General features: G+C 38.8%; 2 protein-coding genes across 2 annotated transcripts in view; one reads left to right on the plus strand and one right to left on the minus strand.

The window, feature by feature from the left end:
- Positions 1 to 301: 301 nt before the first annotated feature.
- On the minus strand, positions 302 to 10,563 carry fam117ba (family with sequence similarity 117 member Ba). Its single transcript, XM_082136988.1, has 8 exons — positions 10,143 to 10,563; positions 8,970 to 9,122; positions 7,204 to 7,287; positions 6,979 to 7,089; positions 5,070 to 5,213; positions 3,722 to 3,947; positions 3,519 to 3,639; positions 302 to 1,257 (listed from the first exon to the last, which is right to left on the minus strand). Exons 2-8 carry the CDS (start codon positions 8,988 to 8,990, stop codon positions 969 to 971), a joined length of 996 nt encoding a protein of 331 aa, XP_081993114.1. The 5' UTR covers positions 8,991 to 9,122; positions 10,143 to 10,563; the 3' UTR covers positions 302 to 968.
- Positions 10,564 to 11,388: 825 nt separating this feature from the next.
- bmpr2a (bone morphogenetic protein receptor, type II a (serine/threonine kinase)) overlaps positions 11,389 to 25,970 on the plus strand; it is a 29,553-nt gene continuing 14,971 nt past the window's right edge. The window contains exons 1-2 of the mRNA XM_082136741.1: positions 11,389 to 12,179; positions 25,809 to 25,961. Of these exons, the coding sequence (XP_081992867.1) occupies positions 12,104 to 12,179; positions 25,809 to 25,961 (229 nt within the window). The 5' untranslated portion in view covers positions 11,389 to 12,103. The remainder of the gene's footprint in view (positions 12,180 to 25,808; positions 25,962 to 25,970) is intronic.

A 25,970-nucleotide genomic window follows, 5' to 3' on the forward strand; every position in this document is an offset into this window, starting at 1 on the left:
TCCAGCACTATTCAAACTGCATGTAAACTATAAGCAAGCAAAACTGTGACCTAAAACCTACATTTCCTCAGTAAATCAAATCACTTACTACATTTACACTACAAGTCAAACGTTGGGAGTAACTCATATTTTTTTTATGTTTTTTAAAGACGTCTGTAATGCTCACCAAAGCTGCATTTATTTAATAAAAACAGAAAAATGTCAATATTGTGAAATATCATTACAATTGAACAGTATTCTGTATTATTTTAGCCTTTATTTATTCCTGTGATGGCAAAGACTTACTTTCTTTTTTTTAAAAACTTATCCCAAACTTTTGAATGGTAGTGTATTACAATTTCCATAAAACTGTTTTCAACATCGATGATAAAAAGAATGTTTCTTGAGCACCAAATCAGCATATTAGAATGATTTCTGAAGGATCATGTGACACTGAAGACTGGAATAAGGATGCTGAAAATTCAGCTTTACCATCACAGTAATAAATTACATTTGAAAATGTATTCAAATAGAAAATAGTTCTTTTAAATTGAAATAATATTTGTGTTTTTACTATATTTTTTATCAAATAAATGCAGCATAAGAGACCTTTCAAAAACATTAAAAATAATTCCAGACTCTTGTGTAGGTTAAAGGATGCAGCTATACATAAGAAAATTCAAAGGCTTCATGGTAAAATGCAATAAATCGTTGAGAAAGTAAAAAGAAGTGCAATGCTAAAAATGCTTCATCTATGTACACCATATTGAAAACCTCCTTTTGATCCTCCATTTGACATATAATACCATTACCCTTATATAACAAAAAAAACAAAAAACTCTTGTTCAAGTTTCAAACTGATATCTCTCGAAGTTGTTCAGATCATGTTCTTAAATAAAATCTTAACAAAGCTCTGACTCTATCAGACAATACAGGAGTGTGGAAAAATGACATCTCTGTTCATCAGCTGAGGTTCCTTCGTTTCCGTTTTAACCCTCTGGCTCCTCAAGGTGTCGTGGGAGACATGGTGACTGACGTCCACGGGACAGGACAGAACCCATGGAGGGGGACAAGCTCCTAACCCCAACCCCACCCAGAGGCACCAAGGAGGGCGAGATACTACGGTATCCCACCCCGCTACGGAAGTTCAGCTCCTGGGTGGGTAGCAAAGGCTTTAAGATGCTCACCAGACAGAAAGCAGATCCGCTTTTGGGAATGAAGTTCACCTTGTTTCTGTCTGGGCAGAGATATGGAGGAATATCTTGGAGAGGCCTTGGCCTGGAACAGAAGATACAAAAGTAGTACATTGTTTTGTGGAAATGTATCTTTCATACTGATAAGAAGTTAAACCCCTCACTATGAAAACATTACTACAAAACAACCAAGTCTTGACACTTTACCATGAATGGAATACAAATTGGTGTACCATTACTTTTTTTTAAGTCATAGGGCCGACCTCAATGGCCTGGAACTTCTTGATTTTATCCAACAATTAAAGGTGCAGTCAGTGATTTCTGAGAAACGCTGTTGAAAGTGGATCGGACCGAGCACTACAACACACTTGTAGCCAATCAGCAGTTGGGGGTGTGTCCACTTATGAGGGGGGAGGAGAGAGAGTGATCAAGAGGGAGATTTGAAGAAAGACTGTAGAAAGAGAGATGGCTGAGAGACATTACAAAAGGGAAAAGGTCAGAGGAAAAAGAAGGGTTATGATCAGGCAAGAACTTTAGTACCCGTGATTTTTTTAGAAAAGCCTTCCAGCGCTGGAGAGACAGAAGTGGTAAGGTCTGAAAATGGACGCAGAGGTAGCGTAGTTTCTGCTCCATACTGGGGCTGAACGATTAATCGCAATAAAACCGCATGCGATTTGGCAAAGGCTGCGATTATTTTATGCGCAGCTTGTCAGTGGAGTGCGGCTGATTGGTGGTAAATACTGCCCCATTTGAACTCCAGAGGGCGCTCTCATGCAAACACGATAAATATGCCCCCGCTGCCGAAGTACAATAATGCGCATCATTCCAGGAAATCCCTATTGCTATAGCTGAATAAACAGAAGATTGAAATGCTTTGATTAAACATGACTTATAAATACACGACTGCCTTATTCTGTGTAAGAAGGCACATCATCTCACAGAAGGATGCTCAACTGTCGTTATGAAGTGAGTTTGGAGTAAATGCATGTTATCAAATGTTGTCTGTTGTTGGACAAGAGGTTCATAAAAGGTTAGTTCATAGAGGTTTTGGAAAGATGTTTGACGCGTGTTGTTTTTTCAAATGCACGTTATAAGCGACTCTAACTCACAGTGCTTTCAGATGGAGCAACGTTTACAGAGCCGTACATGAATGACAAGCTGCGCATAAAAAATAATCGCAGCCTTTGCGATTTTAAAATCGCGATAAGCCATCTCGATTTAAGTGTGCGATTACATGTAAAGTGCGATTAATCGTTCAGCCCTACTCCATACGTGAGTAACATTGGTTTAGCCATGTTTCACAGAACCCAGATATGCTGTGGTTGTAATGTTTGCTATAGTAACAGGACAGTTTTGAGGATCATTGTTTGTCTGGAGCTGGTGTGAAGCTGGCGACTAACAACCAACTCTTGTATATACTCTTGTGTACTAAATGTACATTTTTTGTTCTTCCTTGTCGTTCGTTATTTTCCGCAAAGTATTTTTTGTTGTTGCTTCGCTTCTGCTATGATAAAGAGACATCCACTCTTGCATTGTGTGTTTGTGCATTTTGGGGCGGAGTAATGAAGGGAGGGGTGTGTTTGTTTGGGTTGATCGCTTACTGCACCTTTAAAATCATGCAATGAGTTATTTTTCATTATAACAACTGATAAAAAATGTAATGTTCCATAAAATTGTAAAACACAGGAAGCAATAGTTTGAGGCTTTCTAATAATAAATAGAACTACTTCCATTAAATTGTTTCATGTCCGCTTTACACAAGTAATGCTTTGGTAAACCAGAATTATGACATAAAAAAAAACTTAATTATGACATAAATGATGAAATAAAAAGTCAACTATGAGATAAAAAGTATGTCATAATACTTTTTTTGTAAATTTTTACCTTTTTATAATTTTGATTTACCAAAGCATGATATTTTTTCCACAGGGCTTCCATAATTTTGAAGATCACGATTAAACAAATATTTGTCTTTAATTTATGGGATAAATGACTGCAAACATTTGATTACAAACTAGATAGTCTCTAATAATTGACTTAAACTGAATTAATTTAGGCTAAATCTGCAACCCTGTTACCTAATTTTATAAATTATAATTTATTTCTAATTACTATTTATTTGATTAATTTACTAAATATTTTTTTGTTTTTTATTTTATTTTTGAAAAATTGAAAAACAGATTTTAAAACTGTATTCAGACAAATTTTGGTTATTGCAGACATTTAAAATAAAATAAAAATAAAACAGCTCATAGTATTTTTCTGAAAATAAAGCACCATCCTCAACTGACTGTTCAATATCTTACACAAACAGACAGACAAAATGTCTACAGAACAGTAACTCACTGGTTTTCTTCAAAAGCTTTAATTTTCTCGCAGCCCTCCGGAGGCTCACGTTTGAACATATAGCTATTGTTGGGCTTTGGAGATGAAGCATATTTGGGCAGAGGAGACCAAGGTCCCAGGTCTAAGACAGGAAAAAGGAATGTTTAGAAATCAAATAGTTCGATTTTCGCTTATTGTGTGATGATGATGCATGTGCTTCTCACCTCTTTCTTTGCTCTCATTGAGCGTGTCATCGAGTGGGCTGTTTCCGACCGTGTCGTTGAGGATGCTGAGGTACGAGGGTGAGACTGAGTCAGCTCGGCTGCTGCTGTTGCTACGGTTACTGCCAAGCCCACCGTTCGAGGGCGTCTGTGTGTCAATGCTGCGTGTGCTGCTGCTGCGCTGGGGGAGGGGAGGGGGCGCGCGGTGCCCATCAGGAACATCCTGTGGCTAAAACACACATTTGCTTAAGTAAGTAGGCTGTGCAGGGTAAAAGCAATTTCTACTAATTGGATTCCACCAAACATATCATTAGTATTGATTGTGCCCTGATAAGCCATGTTACAGCCCCTATAGCACAAAATAGGGCTGAACAATATTGGAAAGAATTGACATTGTAATCTTTTTTTGTCTGCTATGTATTGCGATATAAAAAAACAGTTGACTTAAATAGCTGCTGTATATTTGGAAAGAATGAACCATTCTAGAGTGAGTGGAGTAATTTTGTTGAGGTTTGTCTGCATAGAATTAAAAATAATTAGAAAAAAGTGGAAAAATTACTTTACTCTGAAGACTTTTTTTAATCGCAAAATTCTTTAGAAAAAACTTCACTGTAATAAAAAATATTTTTAAATAAAGATTTTTGGTGTACATTTGACAAATTTCAGTCTACATCAAAATTTCACTTTTAATTCAATCTGTTACTTTGTAACTGTTTGTGAAATTTACTAGCATTTCTGAGAGAAAATTGTTTCAAAGGTAAATCAAACACTAAATATATTTTTTTTTAAATCAATTATTATATAAAAAAAATCTTTTCACTTGAATTTCCATAGAGCACATTCCCACTGTTTTTTACCTATTCAATATGACTGTAAAATAATAATTATGATAATTATTATTAAATACAAATATTAAACAAAATAAGAAATATATTGTAATAACCATTGTACTGTAAAATAAAAAATGAGTAATACAAATAATTTTACTTTACTGTAAAATTATAACTCCAATATTTACATATTAATTTCTTCATTTTTTAAACGGCAACCCATCAAGCTTTTATTTGATGTATATCACTCATGATATTAGTATCTCAGGACAGCTTGATACATAGTAAATTAGCCAAGCTATTCAGAGACGCTAAAACACTGTATCCTGAACTACACGTGTTTATGCTGTGCTTTACTCTGAAACTGGTAGTGCATACATCTTTTTTTCATTAAATCACAGCTTGCACTATTTGACAATCACACTTATAGTTATATCGCAACATGCAGCTCTACCACAAAAAATAAGTCAAAACCAATCTTGCACAACGTAATACAGGCGGTATTATTGAGATGCACTCACTATTATGATCTCATCTCGTTCCACAGTGTCCCGTATGATGATGCGTTCAATCTCCTGGTTGAGCCCCTCTATGCTGTTCCGAAATCTTGGAGGTGTGGACTTAGAAATGGGGATGGGAATCAGGATGGTTTTAGGCATCTGAGACTGAGGGAAAAAAGGAGGAAAAAAGGTCCAACACTTCTTTAGAAATGCGTGTATGGGTCTAAGTATGTCTCAAGTACACAAACATTCCCCTGTAGGGGAAACCAGCCTTCTGTGTAATCCTGTTAGAACGACTCCCACACACAGTGAGCCCACACATACACAATCTCTGCAGTCTCTCCACTGCCAAAAATCAAACATTCTGCCAGACTAAGCTCCATCATTATACACAAACCACTGACTACAGAGAACATTACCATTGAGAGCCCATTACTGCTCAGCTTGAGGGCACTTCTTTTGAGTATGGTGTGATGTAAGCGCTCTTTCCCAATCTTTTCTTCATGCTCTCATGTTCTCTGTTTATGGTTTTGGATAGCCAAACTTTTCCTTTCCTTTCCTTTCCTTTCCTTTCCTTTCCTTTCCTTTCCTTTCCTTTCCTTTCCTTTCCTTTCCTTTCCTTTCCTTTCCCATTTCTCAGAAACGAGTACGAGTCCTCTTGGTTTTTGAGATGTATTGACACAATCTCTCCTATTCAACACTAAAGATGTGAGGAATATTCCAGGTTCAGTACAAGTTCAATCAATGGAATTTGTGGCATCAGGAATTAATCGCATTAATTACCACAAAAATCAATTTGCACTTCCTCTTCCTTTTCTTTAAAAGAAAGCCAAAATCTAGAATGGAACTGAAGGCAGGCAATCTGTAAACATTAATATACTCACTGTTTCAATAGTTTGGTCTCAAGGCATGAACAATATGCATGCTAAACTGATTTTTAGTGTGAAATATTGCTCTCTAACCTTTTCTTTATAAGTTGTTGTATTAAATTTTACAACATCATTGCCATAACTATATACAGTAATGCCTAAAAACGTCCAACTCCAAAATTACTTTTACAATTTACAATTTTACAATTACAACAGAACAATTAATTGAAGGTCACATTAGTGAAATTTTCACTGGCAAAAAGGACAACTGTCCACTGTGAGTCATTTTCAGACAAAGCAGCGTTCTGTTGTCATCGCTGCAAATTTGCATTACTTCAACCTGATGAGAAATCTGTGTGGAGAAATGCTTCTTAAGATTTCCATTTCCAGATCCCTATTCAAACTGGATTTCGACCGCAAAATTTGGCCGAGCAACGGTTAATGTGACCGCACCTTTTATATATTCCAAAAATGGCTGCATTCACATACATTTTAAGTGCCTCACTGTGCCCTAACCCTAACCTCGAAAATGATACTTGTGGTAATCAACATTTTCTAGCCACAAATGCTGTTGACTGAGCTTACCCTGTACTAAACCTGGAATATTCCTTCAAGTGAACAAATAAACCCAGTGCCCTCTACTCAGGGGACTCATTTGCATGCTAGGTTGCTGTATTCTGCTGAGGTGTCAAGTATAATTAATTAAACAAAAGTGTTATAAAAATGCACACACATAGAAACACAATGTGTTGACTTATAGGTCCAAAGGCTGTCCTGATGACGGCAGGCTGTGAGAGAAGACTTTGTAATCTACACTAAAACAAGCCACGGCCCTTTGGGACAATCCTGTCCCCCAGTCTCCAAGGGGCCAGAGAAGCCTCAAAAATGGGACAAATATGCAGGAAAGTGGGGCGCAATTAAATTCTCCAGATGTTTGGCCTACTTCAATTCTGCAGCGTGTTCTAGCTCAGGTTACGGTGGTACTCTTACTGACATCCAAGAGCACCCTGTTATTCGCACACAAGCACAAATGGAGGCTGCTGGGATGCGATGATGCCCACCTGTGACTGGATGATAGCATGGTTGCCATTAAAGGGGGACTTGCGGTCTTTGTCCCGGCGATGGCGGCTGCTGCGTTTGCTACGCTGGAGCTGTTGTCGCAATTTTGCGATCTAAAAGAAGTCAAAATGGGGATGATGAATAGCATAGTACAGGAAAAAACGAATAAAAGAGAAGGTTAAGGCACACTAGATCAGCACATGTTATAATGGCTCTAGATGTCTCACCTCTTTCAGCTGGTCAGTGCTGCCGCAAGAAGCCGACCGCTTATGAGAGCCTCTCCTCCGCTCATCTACCCAGGCCCTAGGGGTCTGACAAGGAAAAACGAGAGCGAATGAGTGAAGAACAGAGACTGGACTGAAAAATTCAAGAATCGACTGGTTCATTCATGAAACGGCTTACTGGAGGGAAAGATTATTCAGTCTGTTCCTCACAGAAAGCTATTGTATGACTTCAAGAACCTTTGATTCAAGGGCTTTCTTTTTTTTAAAGCTTAACAGCCATAAAGCCATTATAAAGTATCATTGTGAATTTTTTATTTTGTTTTTGTAGGGCCTTGTATACACCTGGTATTAAGATGCATTTTGGTCGATCAGATCACAAGACGAGGGAAACATACTGTATATCCATTTACACCTGGTGTTTTAATCCATCTCTTTTGTCCACTTTCAACCACATCTGTCTTGATTTCTTCAAAGGGAGGGTCTATGGTAAATGTATGTTTTTGTTCAGATCTTGCGATCTAATGGACAAACTAAGCTTGCGCAATTTATGTATGAACGCAACCGGAGACGACGGAAAAACATATATGGAGAGCAGCAGCTTTCGTTTCTGCTCTGACAGCCGCAAGACCACGAGTGAGTGTTAGAAATCAGGAATGATGAGAGAACATTGTGCTTGGTAGTTTTTTTTTCTTCAAACCAAACTTGGGTCTTCAGCCGACAAAGTTTCAATCCCGTCTGGCAAGTGTGCTTCCCGTAATGTTTACGCATTAGGTCAGTAGGCGGAGAGTAGGCGGTCTTTTGTGGCTGTTACTAATTGTAGTAATTGTACTTCCAACTACCTCTGGAAGTGATTGATAGTGGAGAAGCTTAAAACATTTTAGACACCCGTTTACACCTGTATTTAGCGTTGTCCACTTGTGATCTGATTGAAACAGGGCCTAGGTGAACTAACTCTTAAATGTATGAATACTAAGAAAAAATCTAGAACACGCTATTAGTCCTTTTTTCACCCTATAAAACATGAGCAAGCAGAAAACTATACCAATTATACTATATATAAAAATAAATACATAATATATTTTTGAACTGGTATTTTAACTGGTATATTATATGCCTTAAAGGAATAGTTCACTTAAAATGAAAATTCTGTCATAATTTACTCACCCTCAAGTAGTTTCAAACCTGTATTAATTTCTTCCTTCTGCTGAACACAAAAGAAGATATTTTGAAGAATGTCATTAACCAAACAGTTGATGGACCCCATTGACTTTCATAATAGGAAAAAAAAAATACTATGGAAGTCAATGGGATCCATCAACTGTCTGGTTACCGACATTCTTCAAAATATCTTTCTTTGTGTTCAGCAAAAGAAAGAAAACAAATTTAAACAACTTTAGGGTGAGTAAATGAAGACAGAATTTTCATTTTTAAGTGAACTATTCCTTTAACTGGTAAAAACATTTAACTAAATTATATTAATCTATATTGTGAATTCTACACAATTATATTTCTATAAAGTATATTTAAATTACACTATCAATAAATTATTCATTTTATTTGTTGATTGTAAATTGGCTTCCCAGGTAACTTTAAAACTGGACATTTGTTATAAACAAAATTATCCCTTTTTTTATCACATATATGTTATATGTGAGTGTTTTTATATATGTGGTTATAATATAAATATAATTTTCTCTATGGTATAATTTGGTCCATTTAAAGTATGCATGTTATGTAAGGATAGCATATAAACAGCATAAATGTCTCACCTGAGTGGCCTTGTCCCTCATTTAGAGGGTGTGGTGGGCGGAGCTCCCGTGCCGCTGCCAGTTCCTTGATAGGCCAGAACTTACAGGTGAGCTCAAGGGAAAAGAATCCCTCAATGTTTCAGCTCAAGGAAGGGCTTTCGCAATGATGAGTGACTAATGTAAAAAGAAAGGAAAAGTAGGATATTTTATAGATAGAGCTGCATAGACGCTCAACAGTTTTAAAGGTTGTATTGCATTTTTTTTATCTTTTAGTTTTGATTCATCCACCGCAAAACTGCTGACCCAGCATGTCCCCTTCCTCTCTTGCTGTAAAATAATCATTATCTCTCTGCCTCTATCCATAATCTCTTAATCCATGTGTGGCCTCTGTCCCCCATTTATTTTCTACATTCTCCCCACTCTTTTTATCCTTTACTACACCATCTTTTTATGTCTGTTCATTTCATGTAAAAACAAACAAAAACACAGAATTACTGAGGTCACTATGAAATTCAATCCACATGAAGATGGATTTTTTTTGCATTAATGTAAGAATTTAAAACACAACCTACAGTTAGCTTAAGGCTGATTGATTGTAATGGTTGTTGTTTGAAATGTAGTGTTGTTTACCCACATAGTGTCCCCCTTGAAGCCTATTTTCAGCCATGGTGTTTGCCATGGCAACCAATCTAGATAAGGTGTGATGTTAATGCAATGCACTCTGCCAGATTAAATGCATTGATTAAATAAAATCATTAAATAAATGGTGATTCGTGACTACATTTTTTTTTTTTTTAACAATAGCACCCATTGAATAAAATAGCGTAAAATAGCTATGCTGCATCAATGAAACAGATAATTGTAAGCAGAGGTCACATTTTTAAAAGCGCAAAATTCTAAATATGCATTTTATAATTGCAGATTTGCAGATGGATGGAATGATTGCAACAGAAGACCAGTCGCATCATCAGTGTGAAATCTGCAGCACCGCACCCCGCGCGCAGGAATAACGAAAACAAGACGACGAACCGCATGATAAAGCCATAAAGATTACACTGCTCACATTATTCATAATCTACAACCATTGCAGGCATTCACTCAATATGCATGCAAAAACAATATCCATGATAGAACAATAGTAGCCTATGGACTGCATTGATAAATAAGCGCATGGTGTTTCATACGGGTACGCACCTTTGACTGATGAAAGAATGACTGCACACAGCGCGTTCATGGTCCTTTGCGTTAAAAAGAAAACACAACTGTGTGGTATGGATCCAACGTTTGTAAGGTCGTTGAAAAACAGGTTGGTTGTTGGTGGTGGAGGGCGGCCGGTGTTGCTGGGTCAGAGAAACAGAAGGAGGATGTGCAGAGGAGGCGTTGCTATGGGCGTTGCTGTGCTGCTGGTGGTCGATGGGCTAGAGCTGTGCAGTATTATCGAAGTGAGTGAATGTATGAGTGGGTCCTAAACAGCTGAAAAATAAAATACTATTTTTTTGCGGTTGCAGACATGTCTTTTGGGGAGGGGCGGCAAGGGTCTCCCTCAGAGGACAGCTGGCGTTGAGGTGCGCGCTCCCTCAGCCTCAGTGGTTCCGTCCCGTGCGCGCGCACACCAGACGACGTTACTGTTGCTGAGGCGCGTGGTGCTGTTTTTCCTCCATCCTGCTGATGTGCTGGTCCACGACCAGAGATGGGCGCTATAATGCTATGCAAATATCAAAAGTAACAGATACAATGCAGCCTGTATAATGTATACATCACATGTATGTACTTATTTATAATTATTTATAATTAAATTAGTTTTTTTTTACACCACCATCTACACCACTGCCCACACGTTAGGTCAGGAAATAGGCTACAATTATTCTTTGTAAAAATGTGAAATCATGCACAGATGAGCACAATAAATTGAAATGTTTATATCTATATAAATATCTAAACATTTTAAATTCTATAGGCCTAAAAGAGAATTATGTATGTTTGTGTGTGTGTGTGTGTGTGTGTGTGTGTGTGTGGTGTGTGTGTGTGTGTGTGTGTATGTATATATATATATATATATATATATATATATATATATATATATATATATATATATATATATATATATATATATATATATAAGACGTGTGCTTCTTGCCTATAATAAAGTAGATATTTTACAAAATTATTTAAAAATTAGAATATTGACGATAGGCCTATATAGCCTAATTTATACGATGGGCTTATATAAATTATATATTTTTAATTATTGATTGTAAATTGGTTGTCTGGGTCATTTTAAACTGGAATTTTTTAAATGACTTAAATTACAATTCTCCTTTAATGGCAGTGTGTATTTATTATCAGCCTTGATGTTTGTCATCAGTCTTCCTATGGTGTAATTCTACCAGTCTGCCGCATGAGGGCGCTTCACCTCTATTCTCTTATAAATCGGCCCCCACATCGAACAATCGGATCCCGGAGACAATCTGAAGACGAGGCGTTTCCAGTCGCTGTCTGGGTCTGCTGTGTCTTCCTGCCCGTCTACTGTTGCCGTTCCCCTTGTTTGGACTACGGACGAAAAACGCAAAACGGACAGTTTCTCAGCTCAATGGATCATGGAAACAGAGAAAAATCCTGAGACGAAGATCAAACGATAACGAACGCGAGGAATATGACGACGAATGGACATTTTAATAGTCGGCAATCACGAAACGGATGTTTTCCTGTCCAGAAACTGTGTTACCATCGAGGAGACTTGCGGTCTCGGGATGTCCCATATAACTAATCTAAACTCTGATTAGGCAAATGTATGGGGCGCGTGCTTTGGAACAAAGGGGAAAAAAAGTTTGATGTGATCTGTTAATTTTGTTTGTTACAACAGGACTCTTAGTAGTCAGATTTCACAGGCATCATTTGATGCTTCCCGCTGAAGGAAAAAAAGCAGTGAAGGTTTAACGCAAGACTTTTAAGTTTTTATCCTATTTTATGCTTCTTTAAAATGATGAACAACTTGCTTTTGATGCTGTATTGAAGAAAAAAAAATGTGTGATGCTGGACTCTCCAAAGCACACATATTATTGCCTGACTGCACTCTGAAGCCTTGACAGCATACGAGTAACAGAGAATAAATCAGAATATATTGTATTTGAAGAGGAGGAGAGAAAAAAAAAAACATGGCAGTTGAAGGCCGAATAACAATTCTTGACGTTGGACTGATCGCAATGGTGGTTCTTCTGGGTCCTGTGGCTGGTAAGTAATAGTAAACACATAGTAGCCTAGCAATAGAAAATATCATAGAATTACAGTACAATTGCAGTTCCACACCCTAGTTTCCCAAATCCCTCCATATCCTCTCAAAGTGAAGGCGTAATTAATTGTACACTGTGTGTGCGTCCCAGTCTATGGTGTGCGTGCGTGCGTGCGTGTGTGTGTGTGTGTGGCCAGCCACTTCTGTGGTAAATTCACTGCCACCCACATCCATCAGGAACTCTTCATTTCCTGAGTGTGTTTGTTTGTGTGTTTGTGGATAAGTAACATAGCGAGTCAGTAGAACCACACTTTTTGTACCATTGTGTGTATGGATGTGCATACCTACTGTATAATGTGTGCCTCTGTATCTGTGTGTGTGTAGGTGTGCGTTTGTGTCCATTTAAATATTATTTTTATCTTTATGTATGTATGTGTGTTTGTGTGTGTGTGTGTGTGTGTGTGTGTGTGTGTGTTCTCTCTGGCACCAGCCCCTGAGCTGCAGTGGAGCTACTGAGCAGCATCACACAGATAAGATAAGGGCTGACCCTGCTCATGGTTCATGAGGGGAGAATAAAGGCTAAACACTGATTAGCCGTTAAGACAAGCATAAAACTTAATTTCTCATCTTGCGGTTTGGTTATAAGGGCACATTATGGCTTGCAGATCGGCCTCCTCCACAGCTAACCCTGCAGTCTGACCATCGAAGATGGAACCAGAGCCAAATATCAGCTCATATATCAGAGTACAGAACGCCAAAAGCTTGCTTATGTCCACTTCAGATCTGAGCCAGCCTCAGATTTGTTGCTACTATGGTGCTATTAAAGTACAACTTGTGCCGGAGTCGGATAATGTTTTTACAACCAATATGTAGAACAATTTTAAAAGTATTATCTCATTTTAAACAATGATAACTAGCCTAAATTATTATTAGACACCAAAATGAAACCATAAGCATTATGAATCAGAAACTAAAACTATTATCAAATGTTTTTGGTAGTTGAAATAAAGCTGAAATACAATAAAAGATAAATATTAGATCCATCCTTTTATTCTCCAAACCGCTTTATCCTCTACTACGGGTTCACAGGGATGCTGGAGTCTATCCCAGCGCCTCGGGCCACCCTGGACGGATGGCCAAACATTTCAGGGCTATTAACATTAGATGAAAAACATAAGCTTATGTCTTAACCACTACAGCTAAAATACTACTAAAGCAAAAAAAACATGAAATCAAAATTGTAAAAAATAAAAGTAATAAAAAAGCACATAAAAATTTACTCAAATTAAACTAATATTAAAATGAAAACTGAACATATAGCCTAATAAATAATATAATACTAAAATAACACTGTTATGAATATTATAATCGTAATAATAATTTAACTTTTTTGTTATATGACTAGTTGAATAAATTATGCTATAAAACACATTAAAATATTATATTGTATATGTTGGTCTGTCATGGGTGTTTTCACACCTAGTTTGTACTTCAAGCGGTCTTGAGCTTGTGTGTATGTGAACACCGCAAATGACCTGAGACTCATCGTTACGGTTTCTCAACCAGAGGGCCGGGGCCCATAGGGGGCATCACGTTAAATGATTTAAAATAAGACAAAACAAGCATTAAAAAAATCTAAATCAAGATATTATTTTTGTAATATTTTATTTATTGCCATTTATAACAAAAATACAGAAAAATCCTGTATGCAACAAAAAATATTTATATACTTTTATTTAATATATTTATATATAACTTATTTGTATTTAATTCAGAGCCTCAGCAACTGTTCTTTTTCCTTGAAGAACCACTGACTTGAAAACCCTGGAGATATAAGGAAGGAAGCCTAATTTCAAAAGTGTGGTTTCTAAACCTGGAAAAGTGTAATGTAATTTCATAAAATATTAATTCCATCTGTATTTATAAAATGCATATAAAGTCACATGGCCTTTTGAATATTGTTTTGGACAGTGGGGGATCTTGGAGTCAGAAAAGTTGAGAACCACTGCTTTAAAATTACCCGAAGATGAACCATACAAGTGCTTCGCATATTTTAGAATGCACAATATAGGACATAGGGATTCATAGTCAAAATTCATGCAACCCCAATGAAACATTAAAACGCCCTCTGATTTTCCACTTTGCATCAGTGTGTCCAGTTTCATTTTGAAACGAATTTTTTTTCCACCAAACCTTTGTGTGTGTTTGTCTGTGTGCGCATTTTCCTCCCCTCCCCTATAATTCTTCTTTTGCGTTTGACAGGAATTTTGTGCGCTTCCTGAAATAGTCATTGCATTCCATAGTGTGGGATTGTCTGGGTTTTTGTGTAGTTTGGTATAACCGTAGAACCCCAGCAGGACAGTAAATGTCATGTTGCCATAGAGGAGGTCGTGTAGCAGTGAGTTGTGAAGCATTGAGACAATGTCCTTTCAGTTGTGTAGTTCTGATTTGTTCTGTACTCTCTGTAGTATGTTGATAAGGGTGGCTTATCTATGAAAATGCTTTGTTTACATACCAGGGTTTAAAAGAATATTTCACTCCAAAATGAACCATTTGTCATAATTTACTCATTCCCATCTCATTCCAATCTCATATTGTTTTCTTTTTCTGTGAAAGAGAGTGATTTCCAGTTTTGCACAGGAAAGTGGATGATCAGTCAAATCGACTGTATGTTAAGTTGACATAAAAGTGAACCTGGTTCCCAGTTTATTTCTGTTCCTGGCCTTGAAAGTGGACTCAGATCTCAAAATAAAGTGATGAACATGGAACGCTTTGCTTTTTGAATGCAAAATATTGGCAAAAGGGGGTTTGATTCACTTTAAAGTTCTTTTGGAGCATTCACATTAAAAAAATTAATGCGATTTTCTTTCTTTCATGAAACGGAAATCTTTGTTAGAATATCAAAGTTTTGTGTGAAAAGTTTTTACAATGATCTTAAATAGGGGGGAATAAGTATGCACAGTTAAAGGGATAGTTCACCAAAAAATGAAAATCATTAATGACTCACCCTCATGTCGTTCCAAAGCCGTAAGACTTTCGTTCATCTTTGGAACACAAATTAAGATCTTTCTGATGAAATCTAAGAGATTTCTGTCCCTCCATTGACAGCTATGCAACTACCACTTTAATGGTTTAAAAAATTCATAAAGAGATCGTAAAACTAATCCATATGAATTGAGCGGTTTAGTCCAAAATGTTGAGTTTTTGGACCAAATGTTTTGGTCCAAAAAAAGTGACATGATCGATTTGAACAGGCTTTTATTCACATATAAACATTCATTAACTCACACATCAGTTGTGGTAAACAGAAGCTCCAACATGTTCGCTTGAAATGCGAGAACCAATGAGGTTTATTCGCTTGTGTTACGCAGCACGTTTGAGCTTCTGTGAGAACCAATGAGGTTTATTCTCTCGTGTTACGCAGCACGTTTGAGCTTCTGCGAGAACCAATGAGGTTTATTCTCTCGTGTTACGCAGCACGTTTGAGCTTCTGCGAGAACCAATGAGGTTTATTCTCTCGTGTTACGCAGCACGTTTGAGCTTCTGCGAGAACCAATGAGGTTTATTCTCTCGTGTTACGCAGCACGTTTGAGCTTCTGCGAGAACCAATGAGGTTTATTCTCTCGTGTTAAGCAGCACGTTTGAGCTTCTGCGAGAACCAGTGAGGTTCATTCTCTCGTGTTACGCAGCACGTTTGAGCTTCTGTGAGAACCAATGAGGTTTATTCTCTCGTGTTACGCAGCACGTTTGAGCTTCTGCGAGAACCAATGAGGTTTATTCTCTCGTGTTACGCGCGAGAACCAATGAGGTTTATTCTCTCGTGTTAAGCAGCACGTTTGAGCTTCTGCAAGAACTAATGAGGTTTATTCTCGTGTGTTACGCAGCACGTTTGAGCTTCTGCGAGAACCAATGAGGTTTATTCTCTCGTGTTACGCAGCACGTTTGAGCTTCTGCGAGAACCAATGAGGTTTATTCTCTTGTGTTACGCAGCACGTTTGAGCTTCTGCGAGAACCAATGAGGTTTATTCTCTCGTGTTACGCAGCACGTTTGAGCTTCTGTGAGAACCAATGAGGTTTATTCTCGTGTGTTACGCAGCACGTTTGAGCTTCTGCGAGAACTAATGAGGTTTATTCTTGTGTGTTACGCAGCACGTTTGAGCTTCTGCGAGAACCAATGAGGTTTATTCTCTCGTGTTACGCAGCACGTTTGAGCTTCTGCGAGAACCAATGAGGTTTATTCTCTCGTGTTACACAGCACGTTTGAGCTTCTGCGAGAACCAATGAGGTTTATTCTCTCGTGTTACGCAGCACGTTTGAGCTTCTGCGAGAACCAATGAGGTTTATTCTCTCGTGTTACGCAGCACATTTGAGCTTCTGCGAGAACCAATGAGGTTTATTCTCTCGTGTTACGCAGCACGTTTGAGCTTCTGTGAGAACCAATGAGGTTTATTTTCATGTGTTACACAGCACGTTTGAGCTTCTGCAAGAACCTATGAGGTTTATTCTCTTGTGTTACACAGCACGTTTGAGCTTCTGCGAGAACTAATGAGGTTTATTCTCTCGTGTTACGCAGCACGTTTGAGCTTCTGCAAGAACCAATGAGGTTTATTTTCGTGTATTACACAGCACGTTTGAGCTTCTGCGAGAACCAATGAGGTTTATTCTCGTGTGTTACGCAGCACGTTTGAGCTTCTGCAAGAACCAATGAGGTTTATTCTCTCGTGTTACGCAGCACGTTTGAGCCTCTGCGAGAACCAATGAGGTTTATTCTCATGTGTTACACAGCACGTTTGAGCTTTTGCAAGAACCACTGAGGGTTATTCTCTCGTGTTACGCAGCACGTTTGAGCTTCTGCAAGAACCAAGGAGGTTTATTCTCGTGTGTTACGCAGCACGTTTGAGCTTCTGCAAGAACCAATGATGTTTATTCTCTCGTGTTACGCAGCACGTTTGAGCTTCTGCGGGAACCAATGAGGTTTATTCTCTCGTGTTAAGCAGCACGTTTGAGCTTCTGCGAGAACCAGTGAGGTTCATTCTCTCGTGTTACGCAGCACATTTGAGCTTCTGTGAGAACCAATGAGGTTTATTCTCTCGTGTTACGCAGCACGTTTGAGCTTCTGCGAGAACCAATGAGGTTTATTCTCTCGTGTTAAGCAGCACGTTTGAGCTTCTGCGAGAACCAATGAGGTTTATTCTCTCGTGTTACCCAGCACGTTTGAGCTTCTGCGAGAACCAATGAGGTTTATTCTCTTGTGTTACGCAGCACGTTTGAGCTTCTGCGAGAACCAATGAGGTTTATTCTCTCGTGTTACGCAGCACGTTTGAGCTTCTGTGAGAACCAATGAGGTTTATTCTCGTGTGTTACGCAGCACGTTTGAGCTTCTGCAAGAACTAATGAGGTTTATTCTCGTGTGTTACGCAGCACGTTTGAGCTTCTGCGAGAACCAATGAGGTTTATTCTCTCGTGTTACGCAGCACGTTTGAGCTTCTGCGAGAACCAATGAGGTTTATTCTCTCGTGTTACGCAGCACGTTTGAGCTTCTGCGAGAACCAATGAGGTTTATTCTCTCGTGTTACGCAGCACGTTTGAGCTTCTGCGAGAACCAATGAGGTTTATTCTCTCGTGTTACGCAGCACGTTTGAGCTTCTGCGAGAACCAATGAGGTTTATTCTCTCGTGTTACGCAGCACGTTTGAGCTTCTGCGAGAACCAATGAGGTTTATTCTCTCGTGTTACGCAGCACATTTGAGCTTTTGCGAGAACCAATGAGGTTTATTCTCTCGTGTTACGCAGCACGTTTGAGCTTCTGTGAGAACCAATGAGGTTTATTTTCATGTGTTACACAGCACGTTTGAGCTTCTGCAAGAACCTATGAGGTTTATTCTCTTGTGTTACACAGCACGTTTGAGCTTCTGCGAGAACCAATGAGGTTTATTCTCTCGTGTTACGCAGCACGTTTGAGCTTCTGCGAGAACCAATGAGGTTTATTCTCTCGTGTTACGCAGCACGTTTGAGCTTCTGCGAGAACCAATGAGGTTTATTCTCTCGTGTTACGCAGCACGTTTGAGCTTCTGTGAGAACCAATGAGGTTTATTCTCTCGTGTTACGCAGCACGTTTGAGCTTCTGCGAGAACCAATGAGGTTTATTCTCTCGTGTTACGCAGCACATTTGAGCTTTTGCGAGAACCAATGAGGTTTATTCTCTCGTGTTAAGCAGTACGTTTGAGCTTCTGCGAGAACCAGTGAGGTTCATTCTCTCGTGTTACGCAGCACATTTGAGCTTCTGTGAGAACCAATGAGGTTTATTCTCTCGTGTTACGCAGCACGTTTGAGCTTCTGCGAGAACCAATGAGGTTTATTCTCTCGTGTTAAGCAGCACGTTTGAGCTTCTGCGAGAACCAATGAGGTTTATTCTCTCGTGTTACCCAGCACGTTTGAGCTTCTGCGAGAACCAATGAGGTTTATTCTCTTGTGTTACGCAGCACGTTTGAGCTTCTGCGAGAACCAATGAGGTTTATTCTCTCGTGTTACGCAGCACGTTTGAGCTTCTGTGAGAACCAATGAGGTTTATTCTCGTGTGTTACGCAGCACGTTTGAGCTTCTGCAAGAACTAATGAGGTTTATTCTCGTGTGTTACGCAGCACGTTTGAGCTTCTGCGAGAACCAATGAGGTTTATTCTCTCGTGTTACGCAGCACGTTTGAGCTTCTGCGAGAACCAATGAGGTTTATTCTCTCGTGTTACGCAGCACGTTTGAGCTTCTGCGAGAACCAATGAGGTTTATTCTCTCGTGTTACGCAGCACGTTTGAGCTTCTGCGAGAACCAATGAGGTTTATTCTCTCGTGTTACGCAGCACGTTTGAGCTTCTGCGAGAACCAATGAGGTTTATTCTCTCGTGTTACGCAGCACGTTTGAGCTTCTGCGAGAACCAATGAGGTTTATTCTCTCGTGTTACGCAGCACATTTGAGCTTTTGCGAGAACCAATGAGGTTTATTCTCTCGTGTTACGCAGCACGTTTGAGCTTCTGTGAGAACCAATGAGGTTTATTTTCATGTGTTACACAGCACGTTTGAGCTTCTGCAAGAACCTATGAGGTTTATTCTCTTGTGTTACACAGCACGTTTGAGCTTCTGCGAGAACTAATGAGGTTTATTCTCTCGTGTTACGCAGCACGTTTGAGCTTCTGCAAGAACCAATGAGGTTTATTTTCGTGTATTACACAGCACGTTTGAGCTTCTGCGAGAACCAATGAGGTTTATTCTCGTGTGTTACGCAGCACGTTTGAGCTTCTGCAAGAACCAATGAGGTTTATTCTCCCGTGTTACGCAGCACGTTTGAGCCTCTGCGAGAACCAATGAGGTTTATTCTCATGTGTTACACAGCACGTTTGAGCTTTTGCAAGAACCAATGAGGGTTATTCTCTCGTGTTACGCAGCACGTTTGAGCTTCTGCAAGAACCAAGGAGGTTTATTCTCGTGTGTTACGCAGCACGTTTGAGCTTCTGCAAGAACCAATGATGTTTATTCTCTCGTGTTACGCAGCACGTTTGAGCTTCTGCGGGAACCAATGAGGTTTATTCTCTCGTGTTAAGCAGCACGTTTGAGCTTCTGCGAGAACCAGTGAGGTTCATTCTCTCGTGTTACGCAGCACATTTGAGCTTCTGTGAGAACCAATGAGGTTTATTCTCTCGTGTTACGCAGCACGTTTGAGCTTCTGCGAGAACCAATGAGGTTTATTCTCTCGTGTTAAGCAGCACGTTTGAGCTTCTGCGAGAACCAATGAGGTTTATTCTCTCGTGTTACCCAGCACGTTTGAGCTTCTGCGAGAACCAATGAGGTTTATTCTCTTGTGTTACGCAGCACGTTTGAGCTTCTGCGAGAACCAATGAGGTTTATTCTCTCGTGTTACGCAGCACGTTTGAGCTTCTGTGAGAACCAATGAGGTTTATTCTCGTGTGTTACGCAGCACGTTTGAGCTTCTGCAAGAACTAATGAGGTTTATTCTCGTGTGTTACGCAGCACGTTTGAGCTTCTGCGAGAACCAATGAGGTTTATTCTCTCGTGTTACGCAGCACGTTTGAGCTTCTGCGAGAACCAATGAGGTTTATTCTCTCGTGTTACGCAGCACGTTTGAGCTTCTGCGAGAACCAATGAGGTTTATTCTCTCGTGTTACGCAGCACGTTTGAGCTTCTGCGAGAACCAATGAGGTTTATTCTCTCGTGTTACGCAGCACGTTTGAGCTTCTGTGAGAACCAATGAGGTTTATTTTCATGTGTTACACAGCACGTTTGAGCTTCTGCAAGAACCTATGAGGTTTATTCTCTTGTGTTACACAGCACGTTTGAGCTTCTGCGAGAACTAATGAGGTTTATTCTCTCGTGTTACGCAGCACGTTTGAGCTTCTGCAAGAACCAATGAGGTTTATTTTCGTGTATTACACAGCACGTTTGAGCTTCTGCGAGAACCAATGAGGTTTATTCTCGTGTGTGTTACGCAGCACGTTTGAGCTTCTGCAAGAACCAATGAGGTTTATTCTCTCGTGTTACGCAGCACGTTTGAGCCTCTGCGAGAACCAATGAGGTTTATTCTCATGTGTTACACAGCACGTTTGAGCTTTTGCAAGAACCAATGAGGGTTATTCTCTCGTGTTACGCAGCACGTTTGAGCTTCTGCAAGAACCAAGGAGGTTTATTCTCGTGTGTTACGCAGCACGTTTGAGCTTCTGCAAGAACCAATGATGTTTATTCTCTCGTGTTACGCAGCACGTTTGAGCTTCTGCGAGAACCAATGAGATTTATTCTCTCGTGTTAAGCAGCACGTTTGAGCTTCTGCGAGAACCAGTGAGGTTCATTCTCTCGTGTTACGCAGCACATTTGAGCTTCTGTGAGAACCAATGAGGTTTATTCTCTCGTGTTACGCAGCACGTTTGAGCTTCTGCGAGAACCAATGAGGTTTATTCTCTCGTGTTAAGCAGCACGTTTGAGCTTCTGCAAGAACCAATGAGGTTTATTCTCTCGTGTTACCCAGCACGTTTGAGCTTCTGCGAGAACCAATGAGGTTTATTCTCGTGTGTGGCGCAGCACGTTTGAGCTTCTGCGAGACAAATGAGGTTCATTCTCGTGTGTTACACAGCACGTTTGAGCTTCTGCGAGAACCTATGAGGTTTATTCTCTCGTGTTACGCAGCATGTTTGAGCTTCTGCGAGAACCAATGAGGTTTATTCTCGTGTGTTACGCAGCACGTTTGAACTTCTGCGAGAACCAATGAGGTTTATTCTCTTGTGTTACGCAGCACGTTTGAGCTTCTGCGAGAACTAATGAGGTTTATTCTCGTGTGTTACACAGCACGTTTGAGCTTCTGCGAGAACCTATGAGGTTTATTCTCTCGTGTTACGCAGCACGTTTGAGCTTCTGCGAGAACCAATGAGGTTTATTCTCTCGTGTTACCCAGCACGTTTGAGCTTCTGCGAGAACCAATGAGGTTTATTCTCGTGTGTGGCGCAGCACGTTTGAGCTTCTGCGAGAACCAATGAGGTTTATTCTCGTGTGTTACGCAGCACGTTTGAGCTTCAGCAAGAGATTTGTTCTCGCATGTCAAGCAGGTTCAGTTGAGCTTCTGTTTATGTTAGCTAATCAAAGTGTATATGTGAATAAAAGACTACATTGTGGTCTGTCTGCATACATTACAAGGTGTGTCTGCGTAATCACACAAATAATTTCTGAGTAATATTGATTAACATAATGTGCTTGGTGGGGTTAGGGTTTGGTTTAGGGTTAGTTGCTTGTAATTATGCATAATTTACTTTTACTATTTACTAGTAATTACATATAACGTGACACTGTAAAATAAAGTGTTACCCTTTTGGAATTCAGCACAGGAGTTGTAAGGACTACTTTTATGGTGCCTCACACACTTGCACACAAATAGGCGTATTTCTTATTTTGTGAATATTTTAGTGTACTCAAATGGTTAAGTAGAGCAGCTGGGTGAAAGTATGGCTGGATGGACAGATTGGAGGAAAGGCAAGGGAGGGTTTTTGGCTAGAAGCGTTAGATGTGAATCAGTATGTAGGTCGTGAGCACATTGCTGTGTTTTGTAGTGCTGTTCAGAAGTGGAGAGTCATGAATTATCCACTTGACTGAGTTGGATTTTGTTTGCTGTCGAAGTGCTTCGTAAACTGGATTGCAGTGGTATCAGGTTGCCCAAGTTATAATTTAATATTATATTGGAGCTTTTTGATGAGGAGGCAGTAAAACGCTGGCATGGAGCTAGGCTTCGGGACAGAAGTGGTTCCCATATTCAATTTGATGTGACAATGAACAATTTGAAGCTGTAATATATTTATTTTTCTCTCTTTCCATCTCTTACTTTTTTCTTAATGTTAAAGCAAGTTATTTGTTTTTCTACTCACCCTGTCAGAAACGGTCATCTTGGACACACACACACATGTGCATGTGTACTGTACAAACTGCATATTATGTCCCCTAACCCTAAACATACTCATCACAGAAAACTCTGCATTTTTACATTTTCAAAAAACATAATTCTGTATGATAATGGGGACCAAAACATGTCCCCACAAGGTCAAATATAATTGGTATAACTATAATTGGTATAACCAGGACCACACACACACACACACACACACTTCCTCCCTAATGTGCTTTTCACTTGGATACAGAGAGGGATGAATATACCACATTATTATCCTGATATGTCATCCTGTGTCAGAGTCTCCCATTGGCTGACTGCTCATTAGGTTGATGTGTCAGCCAGTGTCAGAAACCACCATTGGCTGATTCTGTGCTGGAAATTTAATTTAGCTTTCAGCCTCATAGAGTAATGTGGCTGAATGGCTAATACATGATAGATATGTCTGTATTTTCTACTTATTTCATCCTGACTAGTGTTGTCCTACAAACAATGTTCATATTGAAGGATATGAAAACAAATATAGTGAATGGAACCATGTTATATATTATGTGCTAAAAAAGGGGGTAACACTTTATACAGTGCCCTTGTTACATATGTTACATTTACTTACCATAGTAATAACAGTAAATTATGCATAATTACATGCAGCTAACCCTCAACCAAATCCTAATCCTACCCTAACCCTATAGTAAGTACATGTAGTACTGTTACTTAATATTACTCAGTACTTAAATATTTAATTACACTGTAACAATGACACCTTAAAATAAAGTGTAACCAAAAAGGGTTACAAATCACATTACATTCTAACATTGTAACAACACCATTACAATCTAAATATAAAAAATAATGCTTTTTAAAGCAGAAGTTAAAATCACTACATTTGAAATTAAACTAAATTTAAACAAAAGCACAGACTAAATGTTAACTGGTAAGAGGAGCACACATGCACTCATCTGAGCTTATATTAGCCTACATTTGATTACCCCATTAATAGTCACTTTACAGTTACTGCTATTATAAAAATACACTTGCTTGTAGGTTTAAATTTCTACATATGGCACATTTAATGTTCAACAACAAATATTTGAGCAAAATGTATGTTTTACTCAGAATAATTGCGCTCCTATTCTATTGCACTGCGTCTGTTTGGCGTGCCGTGGCGCTCGTTCATTCGTCCACTCTTCGCTGCAAAATGTAATTATTGCATGAGTAGATTAAATTAAAATGCAGTTTATTCTTATGATGGCAAAGCTGATTTCCATAACTCCATTGTCACATGATCCTTCAGAAATCATTCTAATATGCTGATTCACAGCTCAAGAAACATTTCTTCATATTATCAATGTTTGGAAACAGTGTGTGTGTGTGTGTGTGTTGTTTGTATGTAGTGTGTGGACATATATTAATAAAATGTGAAAAATATATCTTTGTATATGCCTGACTTAAATAAATTGACACTTGGATTGAGAGTGGTTTCAAACAGAGATCACGATTCTCCCACGATTCTGAACAGACAACTAAACAAAACAAATAACATGTAATTTACTAGAGGTTCTGACAAAATGTTAATTGCTGCAGTGCAGTCTAAATTAATTTTTTTTTTTAAATCGGTTTGAATGAACGATTCAATGACTCATAAATACTTCACTTGTTTCATTATTGGATGAATCAGCGTTTCTGAAACGCAGATCTGAATGTTCTGGTTTGATTTTGTCAAAATTTTAATAGCTTCTGCGAGAATAGCCATTTAGAAATGAGATTGCGTGGGTGTTCGAATAGAGATTGTGATTAATGATTAATCGTGCAGCTTTATCCGAGTATGTACATGCATCCTGTTGGCATAAATCAGATGAGCTGTGACGTGTTTGTCTTTGCATGCACTCTCAGGGTTAGCGTGCGTGTTTGATAGAATAAAGCCCTCTGGGTAACTGCTCAGTTGTGTTGCTATCAGAGAACGTTCACATCCTCCTCCACAAGCAGACCATGAGCAGAGGAGAGAGTGGGAGGAGAGAGAGAGGCATGCCTCTGTGGACATCATAGCTTAGGATGACCTTGGACGTTATCTCCCAAAGATGAGCTCCTTTCCTAGATGAGCGTTATCTGCATTCCTCACTGATAGCTTCTTCAATCTGCAACCCTTAAGAAAAAAACAATTATTATGCATTCTGAAAAACATCACCTGCACAACCTAGTGTCTGAAAGATGCTTTGAGACGTTTCGTTCTCACAAAGCCCGTCTGGCTGAGATATTGCATTCTCAAAACAACTGATGGTTGACAGAAGAACTCCAGTCACGTGCCTACCCCTTTTTTTCTTCTCTGCCATTGGCTAGATAGTACAGAACACTTGTTAACATGACATTCTGCCCCCTTCAGACCCAAGCTGAGGGAATCATCATGTAAGAAGGCAGGTCTTCATATACCGTATGTAGAAAAAAAACAAAAAAAACATGATGGAAGCAGACAGGAACCGTATTGGTTTTTAGTAGTCTTTTGTATGAAAAAGAAAACCATTTTATTTGTCATATAGATTCTTGAGATTCTATTATGCAGTAGGAAACAGATATTTTTTTACATGTCAAATTATCAATTTTATTTAGAACGTGATTTTTGTTATTGTTTTATTTATGCAAAAAAAAATAAAAAAAAATCATTATCCAGTAATAAAACATATGTATCATGAATGTTTTTATTATTATTATTATTATTGTTACCTAATACCTATTAGCCTATATTGTGCCATTTTTCAGTAGAATATTAAAGATCAGATAACAAAATATCTGTCAATATCTCTGCTTTAGTACTTTAATAAATGCTTCAAAAGAGATTTTATACTACGTTTAATAATTTTCAGTGTGAGGGACTGCAGGTTCAATATATATATATATATATATATAATATATACAGTATACATTATAAAATTAATGATAACTAATCAAGTTGCTTGGAGTGGTTGCTAGGGGTGTTGTGTAGTGATACATAGTACCTTTGGGTGAAGCGGTCATAGCCGTGTTTTATCTTGAATAAAACACAGCTATTGACCAATCAGAATCAAGGACTGGAACTAACTGTTTTATAAACAATTATATATATATTGTGTCATTATTTGAATATATAGCATTGTATCTAACATTGTATTTTCTAATCCCTTTATGTAATAACTTTCTCTCTGTCTGTGTGTTAACTGTTCTTTTAGCTGCACAGAGCGAGCAAAGGGAGTGCGCGTATGCAGAACAGCCACAGGCTCTGGGCGAGCGGATTGAGAACGCCACCATTCGCTGTAATCACGGACGCCACTGCTTTGGACTCTGGTGGAAAAAAAATAATGAAATCCAACTAGTGAAGCAAGGTATATAAA

This window comes from Leuciscus leuciscus (assembly GCF_965113295.1).
Source record: "Leuciscus leuciscus genome assembly, chromosome: 14".
NCBI lineage: Eukaryota > Metazoa > Chordata > Actinopteri > Cypriniformes > Leuciscidae > Leuciscus > Leuciscus leuciscus.

Bases quoted from the DNA above. Each gene is read 5' to 3' on its own strand.
- fam117ba (XM_082136988.1), bottom strand. From the start codon at position 8,990: ATGAGGGACAAGGCCACTCAG. The intron at 5,214-6,978 runs GTGGGCATCATC...TTTTTCCCTCAG, and splicing joins ATGCTATCATCCAGTCACAG to TCTCAGATGCCTAAAACCAT. The intron at 1,258-3,518 runs GTGAGTTACTGT...CTTCTGTTCCAG, and splicing joins AAAGCTTTTGAAGAAAACCA to GCCAAGGCCTCTCCAAGATA.